This window comes from Dermacentor silvarum, chromosome 6 (genome assembly GCF_013339745.2).
Source record: "Dermacentor silvarum isolate Dsil-2018 chromosome 6, BIME_Dsil_1.4, whole genome shotgun sequence".
NCBI classification, from domain to species: domain Eukaryota; kingdom Metazoa; phylum Arthropoda; class Arachnida; order Ixodida; family Ixodidae; genus Dermacentor; species Dermacentor silvarum.
Window position 1 is genome coordinate 115270095 of NC_051159.1, and position 18867 is coordinate 115288961.

Sequence of the window (18867 nt, forward strand, 5' to 3'; positions counted from 1 at the left end):
TGGGCGTCCTTCGCCAGGGTGTCGGCTGCCTCGTTGCCCGGGATCCCTACGTGGGCGGGGATCCAGTGCAGGGACACCGGGTGGCCTGCGTCCTGCAGCGCTGTCAGCCGGGTAGACAGCAGTGCGACTCCAAGGCTGGCGCTTTCTGGCCTCTGCAGGCCGAGGAGGGCTGCCTTGGAGTCGCAGAGGATGGCCGCTGGTACCCCAGGAAGCTCCTCGGAGAGTAGGTCGACGGCCAGGTGGAGGCCTGCCGCCTCCGCTGCAGTCGAGCTGGCGTGTCTGGGCAGTCGACACTGCCTGCTCTTCTGCAGGGCTGGTGCCGTGCAGGCCGCCGTGGCAGAGCCGGTGTCCGGTATCACCGAACCGTCGACGTACACCAGGAGGTGGTCTCCGAGGGTCTCGTCCAGGAGGCAGGCGGCCGTCTGCTGCAGGGCGCAAGCGGGCGAGCGCCTCTTCGAAATCCCGGGCAGCTCCGTGGCGATGGGGACAGGAGGCCTCTGCGGTGGGGGCAGCTGTACCGCATTCGGCGGTGGGTTGCCAACCACCTCCTCGTAGAGGCGGCACAGCTGACCCATCCTTGAGGAAGGCCGGGACTGGAGGCGACGCAGCAGGCCTCTGCCATCAGGAGCATGGTGGAGGCGGTCGACGTGCCTCAGCCCCTGCTGCAGGAAGAGGAGCGACAGGGGCCATGCTCCAGCCTCCGCAAGGGTAGCGGCAATCTGGGAGCTCCGGGGGACGCCCAGGCAGAGTCGGATGGCCGCCCGGTGCTGCAGCTCCAACTTTTCGAGGCGGCGTGGCGGCAGCGCCACCAGCGGGAGGGCGTACCGCAGGCGTGATGTGGCCGCCGCCTCGTAGAGCCGCAGGGCCCACTTCACCGAGCAGCCCTCTACATGAGCAAGGAGCTGCGACACGGCCTTGCGGACTCTGATGGTCTGGGTCTGCATGGCCCCGACTGCCGGTCGCCAGGTTAGCCGGTGGTCGATGCGCAGCCCAAGGTACGACACAGTCGTACTCCATGGGATGCGCACGCCTTCCAGCTGCAGCCGGGGAGCTGAGCGCCGTGCCGCTGCTCTCGGGTGGACGAGGAGGGCCACCGTCTTCCCCGTCGAAACCGAGAGTCCGATGCTTCCCAGGTAGGCGGCCGTGGTGTCCAGGGCTCTCTGGAGGGCCAGGCACACGTGGCGGCTTGACTGCGGCGGTCCCCGCACCCACAGGGCGATGTCATCCGCGTAGATGGAGCACTCCACCTTGTAGTGAGGGTCGGTCGGCAGTGCAGCAGGCAACCGGGCCAGGGCGAGGTTGAAGAGAAACGGGCTCACCACTGACCCTTGTGGTACGCCTGCTGCGACCGGACGGGGAGCGCTCCTTGCATGGCCCACGCGGACCCTGAGAGTGCGGTCGTTCAGGAACGATGACAGGAACCGCCGCAGGTTGCCGCCAATGCCCAGGAGGTCCAGAGCCTGCTGGACGACCGCATGTGGGAGGCCATCGAACGCCCCCTTGACGTCGATGAGGAGGAGCATGGCGAGGTCTCGGCTGGCCCTGGCGTCCTCCAGGGTGGAGACGACGTCTGCGATGGAGTCCGCAGTGCACCTTCGGCGCCGGAAGTCTGTCTGCTGGTCCGCGAGGAACCCGCAGGCGCGGGCCACCCATTCGAGCCGTGCCAGAGCAATGGCCTCCATCACCTTGCAGGCAGCGGAGGTGAGAGAGACCGGTCGGTATGAGGACAGCTCGTTAGCCGGCTTATTGCTCTTCAGAATGGGGGCCACGATGGCTGTGCGCCAGGCCTCCGGCACCTGTCCTGACCACCAGATGTTGTTGTAGCAGTCGAGCAGGCGTCGTTGTTCACTGGTGGCCAGGTTGCGGAGCATCTGGAGTGTCACTCCGTCTGCTCCCGGTGCACTGCGACGCTTGCCCCTCCTCAGGGCCGTCTGCAGCTCGTGGAGAGTCAGTGGGTCCTGGCAGATGGCCGCGATCTGGCTGGTCGCCCACTCCGGATGCAGCTCCAGCAGGCAGGTAGGCGGGTTGGCAGGGGGAAGTCCGACCGGCAGGATGGCCGCAGCGAGGGCAGCCGGGGGGGCGAAGTGGTCCGCTAGCAACTCCGCCAGGGCCGCCTCGCTGATGCCCAGCGAGATAGCCACCGCGAGGACGGGGTGGCGGTTGACTTTCCTGCCGGTCAGGGACTTTAGGAGGCGCCAGGCCAGGGGGCCCCTGGAGCGGTTCTCGATGGTGGCGCAGAGGCTCCCCCAGCTCTGGCTCCTTCTGCGCCTGGCCTGTCGTCTGCAGCGGGCATCCGCTCTCCTGTATTCGGTACAGTGCTCTGCATTGCCCGTCCGGATTGCTCGGCGCTCCACGCGTCGCCTGGACGCACGGAGGTTGAGCAGGAGCAGATCCGGGGCAGGAGTATCGGGCAGAGCAGAGCACTGGACTGTGGCTGCCTGGGCGCACTCCATGATGGCACTCAGGAGGTCACAGCCATCTTCCAACTCACTGCAGCGCTTCCTGAACAGGGACCAGTCTGTGACGTGGTATGTTCGTGACCTCGGCCTTCTCCCACACCCGGGGGTGATCAAGATGGGGAAGTGATCAGATCCCCAAGTGTCGGGAGTTGTAGCCCAGTCATAGGAGCGCTGCTCGGTGGTAAGGGAGAGGTCGATGGCTGTGCTCACCCCACGGCGGACGTACGTGTGTCCTCCTTTGTTGAGTACCACCAGGCCTGCTCGGCTGATGGCGTTGCAGAGGTCCCTGCCTCGGCGGGTGCACCTGCGGCTGCCCCAGTCGGTGTGGTGGGCGTTGAAGTCACCGCACAGGACTGCATGTCCACCGAGGCGTGCTGCAAGCCGCACCAGGCTGGAGGGGTCCCACTGTTGTCCAGGACGAACGTAGACGCTCGCGTCGCCGATAGATAAGAGATAAGTGGTTCGTGAGGGAAAGGGAAAGGTTGTCGCCGCTCGCCGAACGCTGTATGTGCGAGTGAAAGGGCGCGAGGGACGCGCGCTTTCACGGGGAGTGAACGCACGGCGGAAAACAAACGCGCGTTCTGCTCTGTGCTCTCTTAAGGGCTGCAGAAGTAGGCGTTTCTTTCCTCCTCTACAATCACCATATATGTAGAGCAAACGTGCCTTCTTCCGACGCACGAAAGGCCGTGGGGGGGGGGGGGAGGGGGAGGGAAGGGAGGCGACGTTTAGCTGCGGCACCAAGTGCCTATTTATATCAGAGGCTCCGGCAACAGTCACCAACGCCGCACGCATTTTGAGCGAACGCGGGCAAAACGCCGACGGCGTCGACAACAGTTCTGCGTGTTGCCGGTGCTGCTGCATGTCCAAGTTTATACAGCTGATAAAGCTGCTATCATTACTCCGTATAGCTCTCTTCAAATTTGCTATCGCAATTGATGCTTCACCTTTCAGGTGAAACTGCGACAACTTTTTTCAATTATAAATCTACGCGCAGAGCGAAACATTAAGAAGCAGTCGATACATCCTTACATTTAGACGGCTTCTGCTTGTTCAGGCATCTTGATGTCCGCACAGCATACCTCTCGTTGACGGCAGCCAAGGACCTCTCAAAAAGCTTAAGATCATCGTCTGACTTCAGGTAGCCATGGGAGTAGCCGTCTTCATGACGATGTAACCCTTGGAGGTACTTTCGATCACCTTCTGTCGCTCAGGAGGCTCGCTCATCATTGCATTCCGTGCTTTCACAAGCGAAACGAAACAACGCACGCCGCGAATATGATACGCGCGCCAACTTCTCGCTCACGTGGAATGAGAGGTACTTTTCGATCACCTTCTGTCAGTCAGGAGGCTCGCTCATCGTTGCATTCCGAAACAAAACGACGCACGCCGCGAATATGATGCGCGCGCCAACTTCTCGCTCACGTGGAATGAGCTGATCCGAACTGAGACGCCGCGCACCGACCGCGCCGCCAAACAGAGGAAAAAAAAAGAAAGAAAATGGTGATACGTCATCGAGGCGAGGCCCCGCCCCTAGACGGATTTGTTGTGAAAACAGTCGCACCCAATTTTTTCGCACTAAATATATTCCGAATATCGTGCAAAAGCAAGCACTTACACGTAGCGCGTAGGCACGGACAACGTTTGAAGTTCATTCCGAAATATTTTTCAGAAAGATCGGATGGCTATTTAGAAAATTTTGAGGTATAATTTACGGTGTCTGAAAGACTGCGTTTGCAGGCGCATTAACTAGATGGCGCTACCATACTGACGGAGGCTCGGGATCGCGTCGCCTGCACGCCTCGTCTGAATCGCATCTCGTCTGCGCGTGCGTTCCTGGATAGGGTAGCAACATGGCAGCGCCCTTGCAGGTTCCCGAAGGGCGCTATAGGCTCCCTTCAATGGTCATGCGGCGCAGCGATCGGCTTAGCCGTCAGCGCCGCCGTGTCAGTTCCGCGAAACACCGAGGCGGCCACTTCTACGAAGGCATGCTTCTGCGGCGCTCATTTGAAACAAGTCGGACGTTCTAAACTGTGGTTTTTAAGGCAATTGAAAACATTGAGGCCCATTTTCGACCACCGACACTCGAGAAAGGACGTCGACTTTACGACAACAACCATGTATTTCGTGTCAAAAAAGTAAACAGGACGGACATCGCAGAAAAGTTCTTGTCACGACAAATAAAGCACGTTTACGACGTCGAACTCAAAGTAAGTTAACAAATAAATAATTTATTCCGCTTAAGTGGGCAAATACGGCCGTAGACGTTTTTCAACTTTCATTTGTAGCTTCAGTATACTTCGAGCGTGCCTTATCACATTTGTCGAGTTGGAAGGTAACTTGAATGATTCTTTATGGAGCTTTTTTCTCCGTTGACAACGAGCCTCTAGCATATTCTGGTGTTGTCATTCGGGCTCCAGTGTGAGAGGTTATCACCGCTGAAACATAACAGAGAGCAATCAGCTGACACTAAGCAACGCCAAGACTGAACAAATGTGTGCTAGCGTGCGCGAGAGAAGTGCTATTTTGCGAATACTCGATGTGTGCTGCGGTGCACTCCAGCCTTAGTTCTGTTGTTCTAAACGCGAGAAAACGACGGCATGAATGAGCCCGGTTTCAGCAGTCGCGTCTTGATCCAGGCGCAGAAAGGAGCTGCACGTTGGCTTATTAATGCACAACAAGAACTACAAAGGTCCAACGCGGAGCGCTTACGAAGCTAGATTTGACACATAACAACCACTGCGCATTTGTTTTGGAGCGAGACTAGCTAAACAATTAATCAAACCAATTTACAACAGCGGGAATCAGATCACGTGTGTTTATGCAGTTGTCGCTTTATTGTGCGTTTTCATAGCTGCTGCCTTGTGTTTTCTTTTCTTCTTTTTTTACATTTTTTAATTTTGCGTTTGCGTCATAGTTCAACAGAAATTCGCAAGAGCGACTCTTACTTGACGGCCCGAACCACGACGATCCACCTTCAGCCGCCGGGTTTCTCCCCACATTCTTGAAGGGAAGCGGCACAATTTGATGCCGACATCCCCTTCGCGGTTGTGAAAATACCTAAGGCAGCAGTATATGCGCATGTTCTTGTTGTTCACACTTCTCACGGAGGAGCTGCCGAGTGGTCGCGGTGAATCCATTGAAAAATCTGAAAAGGAAGCTTTCAGGTGCGCCTGAGCGAAGCATGGTCAAAGGTGAAGTGGCGGTGCGGGCCTACTCGCGGGTGCTCACCGCCGCTGCTAGGTGGTGCGACATGTACAGCCAAACTGCATTGCAGGGTGCCTATGGGGAGCTTCCCTCTAGAGTTGGTTATATTAACTCTATGCCATGAACCGCCGATGAACCGCTATATTTTGAACGTATGGGCTTCTATGGAAGCTTCGCTACCAGATACCTTGGTTGCGGTACTTACCAGGTAAACTCGGCCGCAGGGGCCATAGGAGTGTCTACTCTTTACGTTTACTATATTACTCTATGCTCGCGGAGCGAGCGAACCCTCCTTTCCCTTCTCCGTAGGGAGGGAGCGCTTGTGATTCGCTGGAAGAGTGGCGTGATCCGGCGCACCACTTGCGGGAGCGGAGGTGGCTGAGGGTTTCCGGCCCCCAGCTGCGGGTTGTTTTTCGCGTATGACAGCCACACCGACGGCGCGAGTCAGGCAATACAAGCGTCGCAAGAAAAAAGACTGCTAATATTTAAAAAAAACTGCACGAACAGCTACTAAAAGTTCATTTCGAAAAGGAAAGGTTGGCGCTATCTTCTGCAGCCCTTGAGGGAGCACGGCTCAGCGCCAATCACGTAGAGCACTGCACGGGCCCGGGCCGACCCGAAAGCCCGTGTCGGCCCAGCTTCCTTCTAGTAAATGTATGCAACTCTATAGCTCAGACGCTGTAACGCGTGCAGTTTTAGATGCGAGAGCATCTTATGCTCGGGGGAGTGTCCGTTCTGCGGCGTCCGCACCCATACTGCGCATGCGCCACTCTCCCTCATTCTCCTCTCCTACGCAGGTGTGCGCTCCCCTCCCCTCTCCGCCACAGGTGCGGCGCAGCAAATCATTGCATATAACTCTCTCTCTCTCCCTCTCTTAAGGGTACGCCGGTAGGCGGCGCAAGTGTCGCGGCGCAGTATTGACCCTTTTCGCGGAGCAGTTTGTTGTAGAGAAACGAGATGGCGCTCACGGCGGCGCGCCATACGTCTCCTCAGTCAGTGACCGCGCACAAATACGAAACCACTACCGCTCCTACCTTGCTTCTGTGCGATCAGCTGTCGGAAATGCAACTGAGTTTTCGCTAACACACTGTGCTCCAATCATGCTAGATTGAATCATGTGGATTGAAGACGTGTGCAGAAGTTGGCGGCAAAAATAGTGACTGGCATTTTAAGGAATGGAATGAATCTGTGTGGCCAAGTTCGCGGACCGCTGCAGCAATTGTCCGAACGTGTTACCGGCACTTCGAGATGTACGGCTCTCCTCGAGCATACACAAATTTCCTCATCCGCCTGCGTTGTATTGCTAACCTTCAAAGAAAGGGCTTCAGCCCCGCTACGTCGGCAAGGGTGAGTACTGCTCGTTAAACAATGATAACGGGAGTAGCGCCGCCTCCTGTCATAGTAGCGTTCACGCACAGTATTTACATACATCTACCCCAACCAGCACGGAAACTTACACCCAAAGTGTCAAGAATAAGTGAATGGGCGCACACTTGAATATATGCGCACTATATACGCACAATAAGTGACTGTACTACAACGATAGCGCACGAATGGTCGAAGCTGAATGTTTCGTCATGGTCCACAAGAGTAAGCGAGTTACTCGTGATAATACGCATTTGCTACAAGGTATTGCAATGTGCAGAACAGCTACGTTTCAAGCCTTGTGCGCAGCAAGAACTAATCTATCGGAACTGAGCATACCCGCGAGCGATTAGGCTGAAAATAATCAGATAGTGGCCGCACCGAGGAACTTCACTGAGTCAGAAACTGACAAGCCACTGCTTCAAAATATTTGCTGAATAAAGAACAAAGAGCAAAACACACTAATCCTGACTGAATTAATGAGCGGAATGTTAGGATAGCTTTGAATACATATTTAGCCCCGCTTTTATAACAAGCACCATATACGCTGCTTGCGCCGTTTGGACATAGCTTAATCAGCTCCGAAAGCGTTTTTGCATGTTCTCTGAAGCTGTGATCAAAGCTTCGTGTCGTCCACCTAGTGACCGTCTACGATATCTCCGAAAACAGGTTTTCTAAGCCGCGCCGGCGTCATACACTTCCATTGTAAACAAGGAGGCAACGGAGGCAGTTGAGGCAAGCAATGGACGAGTCACCACGTGATCAAACATGACAGCGCCCACGGGATCGCCGCGAAAAGGGTCAATAAAGCGCGCGTTCGCTGTACTTCCGTGCGAAACGCCATGAGCAACGTCGGCGCTAGTTGCAGCGGCAGCGCCACCGCCGCGGAGCAGAGGAAACTTAGCTCGGGAAGCCATAGAGTTTCACACTATAATGTTATAGTGAGAAACTCTATGCGGGAAGCCGAACGTAAACGTCAACGTCGGCAGCAAACTTCTACGGAAGCAACACGGGCTAGGCACGCCGAAGTGGAACGTCGGCGTTATCAAGCCGATACCGAACTCCGGGCTCGGAAAGTCGAAGCGCGACGGCAGCGTCGAGCGGCAGCTACCGATCCCGAAGCGACGAGGAAACGCGAGTCTGCGGCAAGAGCAGCAACACGTTCGAGGCCGTTACAGCGCCCGGGCTTCGACGGTGCTGACGCGCGGTTCAAGCGCGACTTCCTCGATCGGAGCTTCGGGCACAGCTGCAACGTGTGCGACCGGCTTTGGTTCGACAACAACCTGAGCAAGGTCGGGAGCGTCCAGAACGAACGTCAGCGTAACGCGGCCGTCGGACCCCGTACAAACGTCTCCTCTCTTCTCAATACATTCCCTCACTCTAAACTTTCATTGGGTTGTGTTGCCAAGTGAAACGAAACAAACTCGATGCGCACCCCCCGCGATGCTTTCGCACCATGGTTGCCCGTAGGGTGAGATGATGCGATTTTTTTGTTAATATTAGCAGCCTTTTTTTAGCAGTCTTTCTTTAGTCTTTATAAGCAGTCCGAAGCGTTTGTCGGCGGGCTCGGGCCAGGTCCGGGCTTAAAGCTGCGGGCCCGGGCCGGACTCGGCCTTGAAGCCACGGGCCCAGGCCAGACTCAGGCCCGCTCATTGAAGGGCCTAATAGGCCTTCGAGCACACGCGTCCGTTATGCATTGCATGGTTCAATGCATTCTGTGCCAAGCTGATGTGACATGTGCAAGATGACTGTCATCATCATCAGCCTATATTTATGTCCACTGCAGGACGAAGGCCTCTCCCAGCGAACTCCAATTAACCCTGTCTTGCGCTAGCTGATTCCAACACGCGCCTGCAAATTTCCTAACTTCTTCCTTCTTTCCTAACATCACCCCACCTAGTTTTCTGCCGTCCTCGACTGCGCTTCCCTTCTCTTGGTATCCATTCTGTACTCTAATGGTCCATCGGTTATCCATCCTACGCATTACATGGCCTGCCCAGCTCCATTTTTTTCCGCTTAATGTCAACTAGAATATAGGTTATCCCCGATTGTTCTCTGATCCACATCACTCTCTTGACTATATTTTATCAGATGACCGTATACCTTATCAAAAAAAAATAGTAAAACAGATGAAGTTCTCATTTTTAAACAGGCGTGATGTGTCTGCTGAATCCAAAATTGTGGGCCGATCCTGGCAGCAGTGCAGAAAGGGTCCACGCGCAATGGCACATACACCTGTGAACTAGCGAAGCTGAGCCTGGCTAAGCCTAGCGAAGAATGGTGGGGACTACTTAAACTTAGTCACCGATAGACAATTTATAGCCAATCAATAGCTAGTCAATAATTAATCGACCACTAATCAATAAATTCCCGATAATGCTGGGGATGACTTGGTAGTGCTTAGCCTAGCCCAAATGCGTGGCCAATACCTTATGATAACCAATCAATAGGTAATTTATAATCGATCAATAATCAATAAATTCCGGGAAATGCTGGGGATGACTTGGCAGTGCTTAGCCTACCCCAAAAGCCAGGACTAGCTAGGTGTCCACCAGCTCCGCTGTCTCTTTAGCATTGCGCCGCCAGTGCAAGCTACTTTTTCTATTTTTTTTTCTTTTCCGCAAAAATGAACATTGTTTCCGCGTAAGGAAAAATAAATTATACAAAGAACCACTCCTCAAACCATTTTCATGTTACTGCTTTTGCGATTGCACTATTACCAGTGTTGATACTATTGCATTATTTTAGCGCTAAGATCAGGTACTTTTGTGCTTCAATGCATAAACCAGCATTTTCCTCAGTAAGTTAACTGGAACGCCCATGCATTTAGTTGGACACTTTCAAAATTATCTCGAAACTGGTTCAGTCCTGAGAATTCGTTCCAAGTGGATACACCTTGCGAACTCGGAGGCTATAATTCGTAGATTGAAAGATGTGCCGTAAGATAAGTTAATTAGCGTAATTATGTTAAATATTCAATTAGGCATTCTGACCATCCATTAGGCCATCCATATAAGAATTAGCTTGGAACTACACAAAACAATTGGCCTCCTTAGAGCTTCGTCACATTAATGCGAACATAAGAAATCCTGAGATATGGTCAATTTCATACTTCAGAACACTCTATAAGCATCAGTCGTTAATACATAACCTACCATTCACTTTGAACAAATACAAAAATGTCGATAATTTCAGTAAGAAAGAACTCGGCTCATACTTTGGTCGCTTGTAATGCATCTGATGCGATTATTATTCTGCGTTTGTGTATGGTTCTGAGTATATAATGCACATCCTGTTTCGTTTTCTTAGCAAATGTTAATCTTGTAAAATTGTATAGCTGGTGTTGCATTGTTTTGTATAGCTAGTATTGCTATTGCAGTGTTGTTTAAAATGCATTCTGTTAAAACTTTTTCCAATTCTGTTAACTCGCCGCGACGGAAATATTCTTTGTCTTTCCGTTCATAACTATTTCGTCTATGAGGAATTCCAGCAAGAGCTGGAAATATATGAATTATTGTGCATGTTCGCGCACTGTTTGCTGCACTATTGCCTTGCCTGGTCTTTTGGGTCACGTCAAGCTACGTATGTAGCTTTTAGTCCAAAATGACCATGCAGCATGTGGACAATTGATTTGATTCGATTGATTTCATTGGACACTTTGAAAATTATCTCGAAGCTGGTTTAGTCCCGAGAATTCGTGCCAAGTGGATACGCCTTGCGAACTCGGCGGCTATAATTCGTAGATTGAAAGATGTGCCGTAAAATAATAAAAATGTTAATTAGCATAATTATGTTAATTCTTCAATTAGGCATTTTCATTTCTCGTGGAAGTAATGGCCGCCTCATCGAGTAGTTTAGATCAAGGATTATAATTGTGCTATCTGCCACAGGTAATCTTTAAAAACTTGGTTCAGCTAAAATGAAACACCCTGTATATTTGCATGCTAAATGACATCATAGAACCATATCGTACAAATCAAGGTAAGTGCATGCGCACCAGCGGAAAAATAGCAGCACAGGCAATGGGCCGGATTACTGATGTTCCCGTTAGAGAAAGAAAGATTTCGGCCTTTTATTGCTTATATACTGCAGCTGATTAAACGTTGAGAAGGTGAGGCTGACAGATACGGTACAATCTGTAAGTAAAAAAAAGAATTTTTTTCTTACAGGCTGGGCCTGGTCATGCACACGTGGGCCCTAGCTAAGCTTAGTAATGAACTCCCGGGCCTGGGCTGGTCTCGGTCATGTACGCACGGGCCGGAAAATCAGGCCCGTGCAGTGCTCTAGAGGGAACTGTGGCGCTAGTGACCACGGGAGCTCAGCCAGCATGGAAATTATGTATAGATTTGCCTAAACTTCACCCCTCTGGCAATAAATGGCTTTGCGACTTTGCAAAAGAATTTAAGAACGTACTGCGTTATAAACAATAAAATAAACATTAAAATTGTCCGAGGGCAGGATTTGAACATAAGAACTCAAGCACAGAAGCCCGATATTGAAACCACTACGCCACTGGACACATGGACAAGCGGAACCACTGCAATTAGCAGCAATTATGCGTGCTCGCAGTGTCTTAACTTCTACATTACACAAAGCATAAATTGCTTTGAAATTTAGGCCCAGATAAATCGTAATAAACGAAGTGACAAGAACATCTGAAGACGCACCCATATATACTACCCATCATTCCCCTGGTAGTTGTAAACTCGTAGATAGATAGATAAACTTTATTACAAAGAGAGTTTATAAAGTACCCGTTGCAACAAAAATATCACTGGTTGTAGCATAACCAATAAAGCTGCTACACAACTAGACCTACATGATTACTACAAGCAAAAATTATGGGTTGTGCAAATGTAGGTTACCAGCGTGAAACCAATAACAAATCTTCCATTACCTATTTTGTTTCAGCATTGCTTCGAAAACTCCCGACAATTTGCTGTTTTGTCTAGCAGACAGAACAGTAACAAGACTAACAGTTGGTTGTTGCGAAATATCTGGTTCGACAAATGATGAGAGTCATTGTATTTTATATACAAGGCACACAGATTATGCTAAAATTACGAACACGAACGAGAACCAAGTGCCAAGTAAAAGTGTTTATTAAAAACTGTAAAACTTCCTTTATACAAGCAATACCAAGTGTTCCAAAGGAAAGCCACGCACTGAAAACACAGCATAAGTATTTACACAAAGAAATTTGAAGTTTGCCAGGACTTGGCGATATTGTTGAAGTATTCACAATAAAAGGCGTCGCACAAAGGCACACAGTGCCCACTTTTCGGTATGTATATTACTAAAATTCATGGTCATCCTTGCATATTTTTTCTTGAACCTGGAACTTAAAAGGGTGCGATGCTAGTTACTTAACTGGCAGATTTTAATGCTGTCCTGCTATGAGCATCTGTCACACTTTTACTTCAATTTTTTTCTCTTCGTTTAAAAACTGGCGACTGTACAAAGAGCTCTGTCATTGGGTCTAAAAAGAATATCTTAAAAACATCATGAGAAGTGCTTTAAAATTATGTACATTCTAGAACACTAGCGCTTAAACCTGCTTCTCAAAAATTTCTTGACACTTGAGGGAGTCTGTGTCGACTTCTTAGGTTTTGTCTTGGATGGTGTTGCTGCAGTCCCCTGGAAAAAGGAACGAGTGCATATCCTGCATAAAGCCTTGAGTCGCCCACTGACTTACTTTCTTGAGGCCACTTGCAATTTTTAATCATATTAATCATAATCATTAGGCATGAACACCATTTAGTAAATGAAGCAAGTCAAAGGATGCACAGGACAACAGACAGGAAGGAAAACAATTGCGATGACACAGGCGGGTGTCATAATACAATGCCATCGGTATTGTTTTCCTTTTTCTTTTTGGCAGTGTTTTGTTATGCGGCCATCGTTGGTTGCAGTTGTCCGGTTCCCACTCGCGTGATGATTTCAGTAGTTATGGTGAAACAGAAAAATCAAGATTTTAAAAACTTTCTTGACAGCTACCATTACCACTAAAGCCTATTGCTTATGCATATCAAATGAGCCCGACATACTCAACCAGTTAATAAACGAAGGCCATAGCTGCGGTCAGAAGTCCACATTCACCTTGCTGTTTTACTTCATATTTGATTGGTTAACACTATCGTTAGTACAAATTTCCTCGCGTGCTTCCACAGTGTTCAACTCTTCGGCACGACAACAGTACAGTCACCGGCAAATTTTATGCATTCAAGCTAAAGGTACGAACACTAGAAGAAAGCTCCCTGCAACGGCGTGCCACACTCCAATGTACACGCCAACGACAAGCTTTTGCAACGGGCACACTAGCAGATCACTGCTGGTGACTGAGCCTGTGTGAAAATCGCGCAAACATCTTGCTTTCCGAACGTTCGCTTACGCTTTTGCGATTCGCCATGCTGCACTTGCATCAGAGGTCGTCAGCGCGGTGAGGCAGGAGCACCAATTGAACACCGTCTACTCAGTGACATAGGAGGCAAAGTGAACCTTCAAAAAGCAAGATGCTTGTGCGATCTCGTCCCTGTGCGCTGCTATAGGCTTTACTCAACTTCCATCTGAAAACATTGACAGCGCTTTAAGAACAACCGCTAACGATAACAAAATGCATAGTTTTGTCACCGATACACCTGCTCCTTGCCATAGTCTTAACATAGAAAATAACAAAGGACATTCACGCCACTTTTGGCTCTCAAACGTGGGTACGAGCAAGTGCAACAGTGGGTACAGCCACTCGCTGTCGTTAGCTGCTCTCATTCATGCTAGTGAAGTTTGACAGTGGTTATAACTTGGCATGAAAGACAGTTAACACCACTCTATTCTAATATCGTAGTCATTATTAAGTGCAAAAAATAATTATAAATGAGCCCGTCAAGCGAGGTGGCCATAGTTTTCCAACGGCCAGTCATTGTGCGGTGAGTGTACCACAACCTGATCTGCGCATTCCCTGGCAAGTGCAAATCGTATCATTAAGTACATAGAAAGCTGCAACAGTAATGACAATATGGTTCTGCTATGCTAAAACACATTAAAAGAATCGAATGAAGAGTATCGGCTCCCGTGTGCCTTTTACTTCCATTGACGATGTTGACGATGCTCTAGGCAGATGCGGCAAAATTAAGGGTCCTCATCAAGCAGTAAAATCTGTTGCATTGTCAAGCTCCGACCCTCGTAATGACCAGCAGTGGCTAGCAAATACAAATGCTCTGGTTTTGCTAGTGACATGCTTATTTACACAATGCTCCGATGATGACCTGTTCATTCCGAGAGAGATGTGGTTCACCGAGTGCTTGTTTCAAGCACTCTGCATCAAACAAGTCAAGCTTGTTTGATGCAGTTCTCAAAATTGAAAGTGATAATTGCACTTGAAAGCACATGTACTCAAGAAGTCCTGTTCGCAGAGCCTCAGATGCAGTGAACTGCCAAGTCAGTAATCAGAAATCCCAGCTATGTCTCAGTGCGGACATTTGCAGCCTTGCTTTTCCCACGGCAGCTCACTTATTAAAGCTCGAAAAAAAATAGCAGCAATCACCATTTCCAAAGTGGGAATTGGTATAGTGCTCGGCTGTTCCTTGCACCATGCCTCACAGCACTGCGGTTGCCCAAGTTCTACAGCCATGTTCACGGTTCACCGATTCGAGCACGGACACAGCAACGGCTCCAGAAAAAATATAAATCCCACTTTTGCGATAAAATGTGCCGCATTCTTAATAGCACGAGAAGTTGCAGGGCATTCAGCATTGCATTCGAATCACTCCCCTCTGTGATCCCTTGGATGACATCGCGACCATTTTCGGTGATTCGAGCTTGTTAACCGATCCGTGCCGTCCCCAGGAGCCATTGCTAGTTCTTTCCAAATTAAAGTGATTTTCATATTCATGAGGTGAATAACTATAACTTGCTGCAAGCTCACTTTTTCTTTTACGTGCTTCAGTTCAGTTAATAAACTGACTTTATTCAAGTGCATGAACTGATTACAGCCTCATTTCTTTGGCTGCTTGTTAAAAATTGCTTGCTTTAAAAGTCACTTAACATTTTAGCTTAGACATTAACACAAAAGCTATCCACAAGTTCTGAAGTGCCTGCGACAATAGTGACGTGCACGTAGCCTTTTGAGACGGTGTACACCATGTCATTGTACCAGCACACCACACACAATTGGTAGTCTATCAAACAAAGGTGCACACGAGAGCACTCAAACAAGCATGCGCATGCACACACACACACACATGCACGCACACATGTAGAGTGACAAAACAGCCTCCCTCACAAAAACCAACAAGGCGTATGTGATTTCAGGATCTAAGTCACCTCAATACCAGCTCTCAAAGAATTGATCGCACTTTCAGAAATCTTGAATACACTGTTTTGAAAAAAGAACAAACACATTGCATGCCTCCAAGCACGCATACAAGCCTTATTTCTAGCATGACAGGTTTACCAGAAACAAAGGACTGCAGCTGTGTTGGGCAGTGAAGTAGTGCAATTGTGCCTCCAACTTGCGGTGATCAAAACCCTACGGACATTAAAAATGCACTCGCCTAATTGGTTCATTTGTACGAGCATGCGAAAGGGAACAAATGGGGCTTGCAGATTCAGTGATCCGATTTCAGTGGTCCTTGAAAGTGCGACTGTAGTACTACTATTAGCATTGTAGAAGTGCATCACAACAGTGCCTATCACTCGTCAACTGGAAGTTTATCCCACAGACAACCTAGAGGTTTCAACATGTTAGCGCTCGTAGACCTAAACACTGTCAGACAGTTGATATAGAGAAAGCTTGGTGCCACATTTGTTCTAACGTCATGGGAATGATAGGAAATGCGAGTTTTGAGAGTGTCAAATGCCGAGTGTACCAGAAATATTTCTAGCCTTGCGCTTCTATATTCCCAATCAGCTTTCTTCGTGCCAAGAAACAAATGCTATGGTTCACATCAGCCAACCAGCAAAGTAAAACAGGAGGACTCCTCCACTGTCAGCCTCTCCCAGCACTGTACTGCCTCAATAAAAGCTTCACAATAGTGCAGTATAAAATCTTGGTGATATGAATCTCACAGGGTAGCATGAAATATTCGTATCACCCAAAATTTGTATCATCAAAACATACATAAAATCAAGAAGATATGAATTTATTTACCTGAAAAAATTTCTAATAGTGGAACCCTATTGATACGTTCCTCCCTGATGCATTTTCCCGGCTGCTACGTCGCAATTTCGCGGTCCTGACCTAAATCCCACCGACATCCATGTATCAAGTTCGACGTGATACATAGCCAATCTCTAATGTTCCTGCATCTTACGATGCGTTTGAATGTGGGAGTCACATAAATTTAGCGGTGCAGCCAGCTTGTACGTTGCAACAAGCGACTGGCACATTGCAGATACGGCGCAGCAGTGCGGGCGCTGTATCTTGAAAGCGATCTGCGTGACGTAGCAAAGTGCGCGCCTGCGTGGGCCTCACCATCAAAACAATCTGTGAAATGCACAAAGTACGCGAAGCAATCTGCAACGTAGCAAAGTGCGCGCCTGCGTGGGCCTCACCATCAAAACAATCTGCGAAATGCACAAAGTACACGCTGTGTGTATGCGCTGTGCTTTCGACGTTTGGTTCGCGTTGAAGCGAGAAACAGCGCGAAGGTCAATTCACTTGCTGTTGCGCCCGCTGCGCTTCACGCCAGTGTTTCGACAGCGAGTGTCCGCGGTCATTGAGAGAGATGTGTTCATGTTTACCTGTGCGCGCGTGACACCGTGGTTGTTAAGTGAATGTTCACAAGTTTATACAGCCGGTAAAACTACTATCCTTACTTCGTACAGCTGTCTCCTAATTTGCTATTGCAATTGTTGCTTCACCTTTTGGGCAAAACTGCGCCCTTTTTTTTCTTTTTTCTGCGCAGTTTTTTTTTTTGCGCGGTCCCGTTCTACTAAAGTTTTCTTCTAGCCCAAATCGTCAACGATCCCTTTCCGAAAGGCGTAAAAGTGCGTGTACGTGATGTCGTGAATGTTTTTGCACGCCACTGAACGCCTCAGCACGTCAAGTGCAGGGAGCGTTTTGGCCGTCTGGGCTGCTGCCGCGGTCGTCGTTGCTGCAGTAGTCCTCGTCTACTTTCTCCCTAAGCATCAGCTAGGCTGCGATGTGGTGCGGTCCGCTCGATGTGGGAAACAATGAGAGATTGCACAGCCGCGTGACGTAGCTGGCTGCTTGGCGGCTATGGATCCCGCCTAGATCCCGCTGTGTCGGCTTGTCTGTGCCGGTCAATCCACTGGCTCGGCCGCCGCCGCTGGTGCTCGCGTGTTCGTCAGTGGCGCAGCGAGGCGTTCGGAACAGCTGATTTTTTTTCGTATTGTGAGCAATGTATTTCGGCCGGGGAACGTTGCGAATTCGTATCGCAACGAAATTCGTATCAGCCATGATCGTATCACCGGGGTTTTACTATATTAACAGCACGCAGTGGGTGAGCCTCCTCCGGAGCATGCAGCCGGCTCTCGTTTCCGATTACCTGACATGAACCATAGCCTTCACTGCACTCCATGAAGTTGGCAAGACGCAGTGTAGTTATTTCTGACCTGCTCACTTTCTTATTGGTTTGTGGTTTCCCGCTGTTGCCACAAAGTTGCACAAAATTTGACGCGCGTGCCAACTTAATGTAGGCTCACTTGAACACTACCACCTGGGAATAATTTCACAGTAGTGCAGTGGCGCTTATTGTGCAAACAGATTAGCAGAGTTTACGAGCGGAAGATCTGAATTTGGCAACATTGCAGCATATTACAGCGTTTGACATGTTTACAGCAATTAGAGCATTCTGGCAATGTACTGTTGTCTTACGTGCACAGGGGAGGCAAGGAGGCAATGGCCTGATTAACAAATGCAGTGCACACTTGTGCAGCATATGCATATACACATATGCAACTAACACCAAATACACACAGAAATATGCTTACTAGCAAATCAAAAGCAGTGCGAACATTCATATTGAACGACTTCATTACGTTCTCAAACAACTGTTTTTCAGACTAGTCGGCACAGTAATGTGTTTAGGAAGAAATGTGCCACAACAGGACAGCACCCGTATTGTGTACCTTACGGAGGGAGGCAGGACAAACCACAGACGTATCACTTTTTTTTTTTTTTTTTGACAAATGGCTTTATACCTGGGGGCCCCCAAGATACAAGGGTGTCACATGATTGCGTCATGACTCTTCATAGCCAGTGGGACTTGGGCACAGAAGGGTTAGTGTGCAGACAATGAACATACCATGCACAAGAGGAAATACTTACTCAGAATGAAATCTATCACCAGCAAAAATAGAGTGCAGCAGGGATTCAGAACGAAATCTATGGCCAGCAAAATAAGAGTGCAGGCAGTTCAGAACAACATCCTTCAACAAAGAAAAGTATAGTTCGTGCTTATCCAGCTCTAGCAGTGTTGCTGAGCAGCTGAGTCAGTCTTGTATATCAATAGGCTAAGCATGGTAGTGCAATGTGGTATAACAAACTTCTAGAGGAGTGGAAAGCTGGGCTAATAGGAGTGGTTAACGGTTACAAGCGCAGTATACTATACATTTGGCCTCATAAGTTTGCAGGGCATGGGTTCCACTAGAAAGTTCAGTTCTCACCCAGTTTGCGCATGCAGCGCCTAAATAAATTGAAAATTGTTAGCTGCGCACAATGCAGTTCCAAATACCAGGCGATGCACCTGGCACTTGCGGTAATTCAGCCTCTGTTGGAGATTTTGTGCCCTGTAAACTTTTAAAGCATACAGTAGAAAAGGGTGACAAAAATATGTGCAGGAGGAAGTGCTATTTTCTAGTAAACATGCAGTCCTTGCCA

The 18867-nt window shown here is 49.4% G+C and overlaps 1 protein-coding gene across 3 annotated transcripts in view; it reads right to left on the reverse strand.

The window, feature by feature from the left end:
• Positions 1 to 12112: 12112 nt before the first annotated feature.
• Positions 12113 to 18867, reverse strand: part of LOC119456840 (myosin-11-like) — a 69291-nt gene continuing 62536 nt past the window's right edge. For 2 of the 3 annotated variants that reach the window (XM_049669391.1, XM_049669392.1), the window contains exon 19: positions 12113 to 12665. In XM_049669391.1, coding sequence (XP_049525348.1) covers positions 12570 to 12665 — 96 coding nt within the window. In that variant the 3' untranslated portion in view covers positions 12113 to 12569. Of the gene's footprint in view, positions 12666 to 18315; positions 18373 to 18867 lie in introns of all 3 variants that reach the window. The other variant, XM_049669393.1, reaches the window with a different exon arrangement.